General features: G+C 42.1%; 1 protein-coding gene across 1 annotated transcript in view; it reads right to left on the bottom strand.

Moving 5' to 3' along the window:
- The window catches only part of TANC2 (tetratricopeptide repeat, ankyrin repeat and coiled-coil containing 2), a 335,865-nt gene that overhangs the window by 83,464 nt on the left and 240,378 nt on the right, over positions 1-12,023 (bottom strand). Inside the window, exons 8-9 of the mRNA XM_032236790.1 lie at positions 10,371-10,634; positions 8,847-8,972 (exon numbers count right to left, since the gene is read on the bottom strand). Of these exons, the coding sequence (XP_032092681.1) occupies positions 8,847-8,972; positions 10,371-10,634 (390 nt within the window). The remainder of the gene's footprint in view (positions 1-8,846; positions 8,973-10,370; positions 10,635-12,023) is intronic.

The following is a 12,023-nucleotide window of genomic DNA, read 5'->3' as shown; positions in this document are numbered from 1 at the left end:
CACACGGCTAACTGCAACAGCTGAGGGCTCGGGTGCAGGAGAGCCCCTTGGTTGAGCTGAATCCGGTCGTCCGGAATCCTCCAAGGACGCGAAACGGACAGATGGACGAGGTCTGCGTACCAGGGACGTCTGGGCCACATCGGAGCGACCAGCAGTACTTCCGCCTGTTCCGTCAAGATCTTCTGAATGACCGACGGAAGGATCGGGAGAGGAGGAAAGGCATAAAGAAGGCCGGCCGGCCACCGACTGCGTAGAGCGTCTACTCCCTCCACCCCCGGAGTCTGGTATCGGGAGTAAAACCGGGGAAGCTGCGCGTTGTGCGGGTGAGCAAACAGATCCACCTCGGGTAGGCCGAAGCGGCGAGAGAGTTCCTGGAAGATAATGGGGTGGAGCTGCCACTCCCCCTGATCCACAGTCGCTCTGCTCAGCCAGTCCGCCTGAGTGTTGGCTTCGCCCGAGATGTGCTCCGCCCGAATCGATGAGAGTCTGGGCTCCGCCCAATGGAACAACCTTTCCGCTTCCAGCATCAGAGCTCTGGACTGTGTTCCCCCTTGGCGGTTGATGTGGGCCTTGGAGGCCACATTGTCGGTCAAAATTAACACATGGCAATGAGATACAATGTCCCGAAACTCCAGGAGAGCTAGACGGATGGCCCGCAACTCCAGCCAGTTTATGCTGTTCGTCAGCTCCTGATCTGACCAGCGACCTTGGGCCACTCTGTCCAGGGCATGGGCCCCCCATCCAAATAAACTGGCGTCCGTTGTAACTTGAACGCGGTCTGGCTCCTTGAATGGACATCCCCGGAGGAGCCTGGACGACATCCACCAATGCAGGGACCACCTGGCCTTGCCCGGAAGCTGCACCTTGATGTGGGAATGACTGGTATGCGCTCTCTGGAAGGGCAGCAGAAACCACTGGAGAGGGCGCGCATGGAACCTGGCCCAGGGCACCACGCCGATGCAGGAGATCATCTTTCCTAGCAGTTTGGACAGCGACAGCAGTGGTACTCGCCGTTGAGATAGCACATGATGCGCCAGATGGTATATGCTCTGCCTCCTTTCCGGGGACAGGAAAACCTCGCACGACATCGAGTTGATGGTGGTTCCCAGATGAAGGAGGGACGTGGTTGGACGCAGATGGCTCTTGGGCAGGTTGAGGACAAACCCATGGTCCATCGTGACCTGTAGGTCTCGGAGAGCCTGATCTCGAGAAGGCGACAACACCAACACGTCGTCTAAATAACAATTGATGCGTATTGGAATTGAGCGAAGGGAAGCTGCCAACACTGCCAGAAGTTTGGTGAACGTGCGCGGGGCCGAGGAGAGGCCGAATGGCAAGGCCCGGTATTGATAATGGCGGCCGTTGAAGTGAAACCGCAGGAACTTCCGATGTGCCGGATGAATGGGCACATGGAGGTACGCTTCTTTGATGTCTATGGAAGTCATCATGTCGCCTTGGCGGATGGAAGCCAATATGCTCTTTAGAGACTGCATTTTGAATTTTTGGTATTTGATATGCTGATTGAGCTGTTTCAAATCTAGGATTGCCCTCCATCCCCTGGAGTTCTTTGGTACCAGGAACAAGATGGAATAAAACCCTAGGCCTTCCTGCCCCTTGGGTACCTGTTCTATGGCCCTGATGGTGAGAAGATGGAATATCTCGGCATCCATAAGGCGCCGTTTCGACGGGCACCTGGGCACCTGATGAACCTCCTCGGGGGGATGGATAGAAATTCTAGAGTGAGACCCAAGCTCACCACTTGAAGGGCCCAGGCGTCTGATGTGAGCTCCGCCCATTGGTGGGCGAAGGCCAAGAGACGTCCTCCTATGGCCCCTACCTCCTGCGAGTCAGCGGTATCTACGAAAGGAACGGTTGCCCACTCCTCGGGAGGACCGTCTACTCTGCGCCTGACCCTGCTGGCGCCCCCTGTCTCTGGCCCCAGCTCGGTCCTGGCCACGGTCCTGTGCCTGGGAGAACCCCCTGGTGTAGTTGGGGACATAGGGGGCGGAAGTAAACCCCGAGTCCCCAGACCGAAAGGGCTGCCGCCTACTATAAGGCTGTGGCCTCCTAAGTACACGGGCGCTGGTGGAGGGAAGCACCTTGCGTTTGTCCCAAGTCTCAATGAGAATGGGATCCAGCACTGCACCAAACAAGGCCCCGCCCTTGAAGGGCGTGGATGCTAGGCGCCACTTAGATTTGACATCAGCTTGCCAGTGGCGGAGCCAGAGCAAGCGGCGAGAGGCCACATTGGAAACCACGGCTCGGGATGCAAATTTTGCCGCGCTAAGGGTGGCATCTGCAGAATACTCTAAGGCCGCTATCAGCTTGGTGACATCCTGATGGAGGCGCAGTTCCTCCGGGTCCAGCCTTTCCTGTAGTTGTCTCAGCCAAACTAAGGAAGTCCTATTAAAGAAGGAAGCTGCAGTAGCGGAACGTAAGGCCCACGCCGCTGCCTGATGAGTTTTACGAATGACCGATTCGGCCTTGCGGTCCTCGGCCTTCAAACCTTCTGAAATTTCAGAAGGAATTAATGCCGGTGAAGCAAGAGCAGCAATGGGAGCATCCACCGTGGGAAACTGGAGGAGTGCCTCCAACTCTGGGGAAGATGTGTAAAGTTTCCTATCTCCGGACCCTGGAGGCTTAACTGCGGTTGGCTCATCCCACTGCTTCTGGATTAAATCAAGAAAAAGCTTGGGAGATGGGATAAAATCCTGTAAGGCCACCTGCTCAGCAAAGAGCCGCTCGGTGGCATCCAGGCCCACAGCAGCACTTTCTCCAGAAACCGCCTCCCCCATGTGGGCGGTAGTCTTGGCCTTATACAGCAGAGACTTGAAGAGAGTGTGCCTGAAGAGCCCAGGGGCAGTAGGCTGATCCATAGGTAGGCCCTCATCACCAGAAAAATCCCTATCCGGGATTTCACCTTCCTCCACTAAAGGAGATTGTGCACTAAACACAGAGGGGAAAGGGGAAGGAGGATCCGTTTGCAGGATGGAAGAATCCCCTTGCAGTGCCTGAGGAGCTAGGCCCGAGTAGGCCATAGTAGGCCTGGAGGCCTGGGATCTACGCATTAATTCCGCATCCACCCCTCTGGAAATAGCCTCTGAGATCATGCTGTAAAAATCAGCAGGAAGGCCCAAATCCTGGCCCTCCAGAGGCCTGAGGCCTGCAGCTGTGGGGGTGAATGTGGCAGAAGGCCCAGCGCATGGAGGCGAACGAAGAGAAGCCCCACTAGCCTCAGAAATAATTGGGGGAGATTGAGGCCCGAAAACCCCTACCTCAGGAAGAGGGGCCTGGGGAAGCTGAATATCAGGGGACCAACCCTGCTCAACGACTCGCACCGGAGAAACAGGCTGCTGAATCAGAACCGGAGGGGAACAAATGGGAGCCCCAGATGCCTTGGGGGGAGCCTTGGCCTTATCTTTGCGCTTGTGCGACTTATCCCGAACAGTAGATGAGGCTCGAGGCCTGCTACTGGAAGCCCTGGTCGTGGCCTTGCTAGGCCCAGGGTTATCCCCCCCCTCGCCAGGGGAACGGGGCTCAGAAACTGGCCCGACAGTACCTTGCACTACCGATTGATCAGCCATAGTATGAATTTGAAAGAGCTCAATCAGCGAAACAAAGGAATGCAATTGCAAAGCACTCGCCAAGAACGCCACGTGGAAGCAGAGACAAAGAGAGAAGCGACCTCCTTCCTGAGTCAGCAACCTCGAGTGAGGGAAAAGGGAGGGGCGAAAGCAGTGCGCAGACTCAAGCGCGCAAATAAATTCTGCCTTCTCATCCCCAGACATTATCACGCATGCGTGAAGTTGCTTCCAAATAAGGCAGCCGGCATCAAAGGCGCGAAATTTAAAAGAAACGGCAGGGAGAAATCCCAAACAGCCGATCCATGCAATCCTCCGGCAGCCGCTCCAGCGAGGGCAGAAGGGAGGGAGGCAGGGGGGAGGAGAGGAACAGCCCCGATAAGCCACAGCTTCGGATCTGACCGCGCCCGTAGGTGGGTGCTATCCGGTGTGGGAAGGCGGTGCTGGAGAGACTCAGCTTCCCTGCGCGCCAAACTTAAAGGGAGGACAGGCGGAGAAGCCGTTTGGGAACGGCATGCAGTAATCCGATATCCCTGCAAAGGGAGTAGTGAGAGAGGAATCGGCTGGCAGAAAACTGCCGCTTTACCTCCAAGAAATCCACAATGAAAACCAAGGAAATCCAGTATTAATCCTGAGAAATTATCAATTAGTCAAGAGAGAATTGAAATAGGTCTGTAGGCTTGGACTGAGTAAGAGAAACTGAATGGAAACGGAAGTCCAGTCAGAGGAGGCGTGACTTTGAAATTTGCATACTCAGTCTCAAGGCTAGAGGGCTAAGTTAACCCATGATTGGATTCCCGGAGCAGCACACAGGAGAATGTAGTGTTTTATAATGTAGAAATACTTCAATATTAAAAATTAACACATGAATAAATTTGTTCTTGCTGCAGCTTTCCCTTTATATTAGGGTTTAATATGCAATAATTCTTATAAGAGTTTCAATACATTGAATCATTCAACGCATTTCTTAAAAACAGCAGGAATTAATTTTGGGCATAACCCCAATCTTTTTTAATTAATGGAAAATGTAAGACATGCTCCTTTTTTGCATTAGAGAAGTGAATTTATTCATTTTATTATTTTATAATTCACAATATTATATACAAATAATGTTCGAAATAACACTAGCTTGTAACTTGACTCATGTCTATAATGAAAGCTCGGAAGAATATTGTTTTACCCCCGCAGACTCACCATTACTAATTGAAAAGACTGGTACTGGGTATGTCCATTTTAATGAAAAGAAGGACTAGAAGTGATATGAAAGCAGTGTTCCAATATCTCAGGGGTTGCCACAAGGAAGAGGGATTCAAGCTATTCTCCAAAGCACCAGAGGGCAGGACAAGAAGCAATGGAGGGAAACTAATCAAGGAGAGAAGCAACCTAGAACTAAGGAATTTCCTGACAGTTAGAACAATTAATCAATGGAACAACTTGCCTCCAGAAGTTGTGAATGCTCCAACACTGAAAGTTTTTAAGAAGAGATTAACCATTTAATATTTGTCTGAAATAGTATAGGGTTTCATGCCTGACAAGAAGGTTGGACTAAAAGGCTCCAAGATTCCTTCCAATTGTTCTGTTCTGTTCTATTCTCTATTCTCTGTTATTACAGATCAAATCCAACAAGAAGAGGACATCTGGAAAGAACAACATTCAGTATCCCTCTTGTCTGCTTCAGAAAGAACAAAGTCCTCTAACTAAAGAAGTAAAAGAACAGAAACAAGGAATAATTGGGTATAGAACAGCATAAAAACATCAGAATAACACTGCCTGCATTGAAGCTTGTTCAAAAGAAACAGCTACCATAAGCATTAAAAGATGTAAATACTGCAATATCAAATATAAGCATCAACTCATTGCAAGAAAGAAAACCAATTATTGTACAGCACACTGCAGTTATAATTGAATAACTGGGATGCAAAAATCAACAAAGAAAGGGAGAGGGAGCCAAACAGTGCGTCAACAAAATGAAAAATTAGACTGGAAAATAAGACCAGCAAATTGAGATCAGATGCAAACAAGCTAGAACATATGAAAGATAAGAAGCTGAAGAACAAAACCAAAGAATATCTAATCAAGAAATACTATTTAGAAACAAGGAAGATTAAGCAAGTTCTGTAAATAATAAAGCAGTAAATAACAGTTGTAGTTAAGAGAATCAGCAGATATAAAGCTCAAATTGCAAATTATAGGCCGAAACTTCAATTTCAATCCAATCAGAAATGTTTCTACCAATCCATCAATGGAGAAACTGCAGTGAATTAGTCATTACCGGACAAGGAAGAAACAGTGCAATTCTGAGCGCATATATGGGATAACCCAAAATAATACAACAAGGACGCAGAATAAAAGTTAAAGGAGGTGGATAAGAATAAAAAAGAAATGAAAGAACTAGTAATAATGGCAGAAATGATAGAGAAAAGAGCAAGGAAGATGAACAATTGGTTAGCATCAGGTGAAGATGAATTGCATGTTTTTTGGTTGAAACATCTAATTTGTCTATACTCTTGTTACTAAGAAGTTTTACAACATATTATAAGGAGGTGAAATTGAAGAGTGGCCAACATCTGGCAGAACCTACCTGATAATGAAAGATCAGCAAAAGGGGCAGTACCAGGCAACTACAGGCCAATTACCTGCTTACAAACAACTTTAAAATTGTTAACTAATGTGGTAGCTGATGCATCTAGTTCAGGGGTGTCAAACTCGCATCGTCACGGTGTCATCACGTGACGTATTGTGACTTTCCCCCCCTTCGCTAAACTAGGTGTGGTCAGCATGTGATGCATCCAGTCCATAGGCAGCGAGTTTGATACACCTGATCTAGTTGAAAACAATCTCTTTCCACCTGGGCAGAAAGGAAACTTCCCCAATAGCAGAGGAACAAAAGATCAACTCCCAATTGACAAGATGATTTTGGAAAACTGCGAGAGAAGGAAGACCAGCTTAAATGTAGCATGAATTAACTATAAGATAGTATTTGATATTCTGCACATGGCTGGATAGTCAAGTGCCTAGAAACAACAGGAATTAGTAGAAACATCAGAGGTTTTGTACAAAGACTGACAACACAATGGAAGACACAGTTGTAAGTCAATGATGAGAGACCGGGAGAGGTTAATATCAAGACAGGAATATTTTCAGAAGATTCACTATCGTCACTACTGTTTGTCATTGCACTGATTCCTCTGTCCATAATACGGAATAACTCAGACCAAGAGTGTCAAATATCAAAAACACTTGCCAGATTATCCTACCTCATTTACATGGACGATCTGAAGCTGTTTGGAAAAAACCACTTGAAACAGAATCACTGCTCAACACTATCCATATATATATTGAGTTTGGCATGAATAAACGTGCCACATTCATCATCAAACATAGAAAAATAGTGAAAATTGAAGGAATCAAGATGCCCTATGAAAATAATATCAAGAGTCTGGATGAAGATGATAACTACAAAAAAACTGGGTATCCTTCAAGCTGACAACATCAAGCACACTGAAGTCAAGAAAAAGATTAGGGGTGAATACATCAAGAAAATAAATAAGATCTTAAAGTTCAAACTCAATGGAGGAAATACCATCTAAGTAATCAACTCCTGGGCAATTCCAGTCATTAGATATACAACTGGAATAGTTGACTGGACTCAAGCAGAACTAAAAGCCATGGATAGGAAGAGCAGAAAATGACAATGAATCATGCCCTTCATCTTTGCAGAGACATTGACAAACTGTACCTACCAAGGTAAAGAGGTGGGCATGGAATATTGCAAGTACATCAGATAGTTGAAGACAAAAAATGACTTTGGAAGGATATCTGAATGACAATGAAGAAGATGCACTTAAATTAGTATATCAGGAACGTTTATTGACTACTGAACAAAGTGGCCTACAAGAAAAAAACAAATGAAGAATACAATGGAGATATGGTAAGACAAAGCACTACATGGTCAGTACATTAAAAAATCAGCAGGGAAAAGCAGATAATAACAAAACTTGGCAATGGCTAAAAGCAGAAAAGTTGAAGAATGGGACCAAGGGACTAAGACTGGCTGCACAAGACCAGTCTTAAGAACAAATGAATACAAAACCAGACAACAACAGACGACGACAACAGACAGTAAGTGCTATGTATGCAAAGAAGCTGAAGAAACAGTGGATCACCTGGTAAGTTACTGCAAGAAGCTTGCACAGACGGACTATAAACAATGGCATGACAAAGTAGCAACAACAGTGCAGTGGAAAATCTGCAAGAAATATCACTTGCCTGCAAGCAAGAACTGGTGGGATCATAAAATAGAGAAAGTCATAGAAAATTAGGAAACTAAATTCCTCTGGGACTTTAGAATTCAAATAGACAGGCATATGCCACATAACACCCGGACTTACAAATTGTTGATCAAAAATACAAAAATGTCTGGATAGTGGATATGGCAGTAACCAGCAAGTACTTTCCAAAAACATGAAAATGCCAAACCCAGTCTCAACATCTGGTTGACTGTGCAACAAATCATAATAATCTTACTCTACTAGAAATGTTTACCAAGGATTAATTCCTTTAGGAATCCCCCCTGGAGCACAGAAATATTCTCTCATCTCAGAACAAGCAGTAGCTGTCTGTCTTAAAAAGAAAAAAAATGCTGCTGCAAACTAGCCCTAACCCTAATATGTTTTAGATTCTTTTTGTTCCTACCTCGCCCAGAAAGGAGCAAAGGAAACTAGAAACCAAGTCATAGGAGTGTGAGTCAGAGTCTGAAGGATTCCATTTCACCTTCCAACCTCCACTTCAGTATCCTTCTTACTGTTTATTATGTTTTTATTTACTCACATTTCTGAGTCATTCTAATCTGAAGACTCTGAACCACTTTTGATTTGCTAACAGTAATGGGATTTAAAATCATGCACCATGAAGAACAACAAATGCTATAACTTGTTTTTCCCACATAGCACACACATTTCAGATGTAATTCAATATTCTATTTCTTCCCCAAATGTCCTCTGGAGAGTGGCTAGACAATAGTAATTATATTTTATATTAAGGGTGCTAAATTCAGTTTTTCAGTATTTATTAAAATAGGTTTAGTGAGAAGATTGCTGCCACAACTCACAATGGAAGAGCATATTTCCAAAATATTTAAAGGAACAGATAAAAGACTTAATATACATGAATCACATTTTCTCCACGATTGATGGAAGAGCATATTTCCAAAATATTTAAAGAACAGATGAAAGACTTAATATACATGAATCACATTATCCCTACCTCTTAGATCCTGTTGTGTGCGGGTACCAACCATACTTTGACGAGGCATCCTGAGAGATGTTCGTAGAGGAGCATGCCTCTGTTCATCTAAGTAAGCTAGATCTTCCAAGTGGGCTGAGCTGGTGGCTGTCCATAAAAGGTAATCAGATATATTCATAAATATATTATACAAAGTATAAATCAAGAACCTTAAATCTGATACTAAGTATTGTCTTTATTTTGATTATAGCTCTAATTATGCAACTCTTATTTGTAATTTTTTTTAAAATTAGAAGCTCACTTTATTTTCCTTAAAATATTTATACTAATTCATTTTGGTTCTTTAATTTCAGTGGAACTTAAATGATTCTCCCTTATATATAATGTAAAATAAAGGTGGTGCAGTGGATTGAGTGCAGTACTGCAGGCTACTTCAGCTGATTGTTAGCTGCAATTCGGCAGTTCAAATCTCACTGGCTCAATGTTGACTCAGCCTTCCATCCTTCCAAGGTGGGTAAAATGATCACCCAGATTGTTGGGGGCAATATGCTGATTCTGTAAACCGTTTAAAGAGGGCTGTAAAAGCACTATGAAATGGTATCTAAGTGCTATTGCTATAAGTGCTATAAAGATATTACATTTCTTGATTATTTTTTCTTAAAAAGAAAGACAAATATTTAAAAAGAATTAAAATCTAGTCAAATAATAACTGAAGAAAAGGGGGGAAGGGAGCTAATTGTTATTTGATCTTAAATAAAAAAAATTAAACATTCTGTTTTAATACCTTTCTCCAGAAAAAGCACTAATTTATTAAAGAAAACATTTGAAAAAATTTGAGTTTTGCTCCACTATAAAGTAAGAATAAATTATTTTTCTTTCTTTTATTGAAGTTCCAAAGAAAACATTAAATTATTGTAATTCTTTATACTTGTCTGGGAGGAGATGGGAGATTTTTAAATCTATTTCTCTTCTTTTCTTTTTCTTTATCCCTTTTTCCTTTTTACATTTTTTCTTAGCTTGCATTAATTTTATCTTTGTAAACATTAATAAAATTATTATTTTAAAAAGTGAATTCAAGACAGTAGAATAATTATCAGATAAATAATAATTGGTTTCAATTTTTTTCACAAGATCACCAAGTTTAAAGTCTAAAACAGGTAATTACGACTGTCTCTCTTATCACAAATATAAACTTTATAGGCTTATATGGCTGTCACCTGAAGCTTTCATGGATTATAATATCAATACAGGATTGCTAAGCGTTGTGTTTTCCAAACAGTTCTGATATTACCAGCAGTGGGGCTTTTGCTTTGCTTTTAATAATTAACTAATTAATTGATCATATTTCTATACCACACATCTCCCTCAAAGAGGGACAAACAAATCTTCAGTACAAACAAAAATCTAGAATCAAACAATCAAAATAATAGAATAAGATAGAATAACTTATAAAATGTAAGTATAATCTTATACTTACACTTGAATAATTTGTCCAAATAATTTTACAAAAAAAATTAATTATAACCTGCTGGATAAGATTCTTACCTGCTACAGAATTGGGCCGTGGCATGAGATAAAGAGGAATGGATTGTACTGACTGAGATAAAACGGTCTCTAGATTCCGGTCAGGGATCTTATTCAAACTGTATGTAGAAGCTGTCATGTTTTCATCTACTCTATATAAACAGGAGTCTATATTGGATTTTTGAGATTGCCAAGGCTTCAGGTTTCCTCCAGATCCTAATTCCTTACTACTTTCCCCTCCATATTTAGCACGATCCACATTTTCAGAATAACTTGTCAAAGTTGCTGCAACGAACAATAAAAGACAATGAGTAACAAAAAAACCATTTCATTTTTGTGACTTTGCAGATGATAGATTATGATTGTCAAGTTTTGATACTATGGATTTTTCTTTTTTTAAGATCTTCTGTGACAGTAGCAATGTATTTGTTGCTCCTTCTTGTCTCTATTCTCCATTAATGCTTTCCATATTAACCTAGGAATCTGGTGGGTGAAAAGGCCAACCAAGAAGAAATATAGAAGCTGCAGTAATTAACTATATATCCTATATTCTTTCTTGAATACTCCTTACATTCCAGTAGAAATTAAATGTTCAATCTCATGGTAAACTCTTGCCTAACCTAATTGTGATTTGCATTACCAAAACATGAATATAGCAAATTCAAATATATATATATATATATATATATATATATATATATATATATATATATATATATATATATATATATATATATATATATATATATATACATACACACATACACACACACACACACACACACACACAGTATGTAGCATTTATTCTGCCAAGTAAAATCAAATATCAATATTATGAAACAGTTGAAACTAGGTATTTATATTACAGAAGACAAATGCAACATTATGACTATATGAATAAATATAAAAGTCCTAAAAGCCTTATATGTAGCAATTGCACCATCCAACTGCAACAAATAATATAAGAGAAATCAGAAATGTCTTGGTTTTTTAATCCATATGTATACAAAATATTTTAGACAGAAGGTAGTGCCAGGTGTGGGCCCTGGGAAGTCGGGAGGATTAGGGATGGGGATTTGTGGGGTGGGGGTGGGGGGTGTTAACATAGTCTTAATAAGAACAAGAATGTATTTATATACGGTGGTTCTTTTTTTTCTTTTATTTTTTTTTTCCTTGGTTCATTTTACTTTTATCAGATCAAACAACACTCGAATAAAGGCATACACCAAGGAGGGAGGTAGAGGGAAAGAAGAGGGAGGAGTAAGGAAGGAGTAAGGGGAATGTAAGGAGGGTGTGTGGGGAGTAAGGGGAGAAGGAAGGCTTGAGGGGAAAGGGAAGTAGGAGGGGAGTGTTAGAGGGAGAAAGGAAAGTTGGAGGGGGTAGATGGGGTGTATGGAGGATGGAAGGGTTAGGTGGGGTTGTGAATGATGAGTTGTGTTTCCTTTTTTTGTTCGTTTTATCTCCTTTTTTTTTTTCTTTTCTTATAGTAAATACCCTGTATATAAGTGATTGCAAATGGAATGTGAAAAATGAATAAAACATATTTAAAAAAAAAAAAAAGAAATGTCTTGGTTCTTTGCTAAAACTGGTTTTTCAAGACACATAAAATAGAGACCCCCTGCATTTCCATCCTGTAAATATATCATATTCTCCTGAGTGCTTCTGGGAGAGTGC

The sequence above is a fragment of the Thamnophis elegans genome, chromosome Z, assembly GCF_009769535.1.
Source record: "Thamnophis elegans isolate rThaEle1 chromosome Z, rThaEle1.pri, whole genome shotgun sequence".
In the NCBI taxonomy this organism is placed as follows: domain Eukaryota; kingdom Metazoa; phylum Chordata; class Lepidosauria; order Squamata; family Colubridae; genus Thamnophis; species Thamnophis elegans.
Note: the sequence above shows the minus strand (reverse complement) of the source record. Positions and strands in the feature narration are given on the sequence as shown.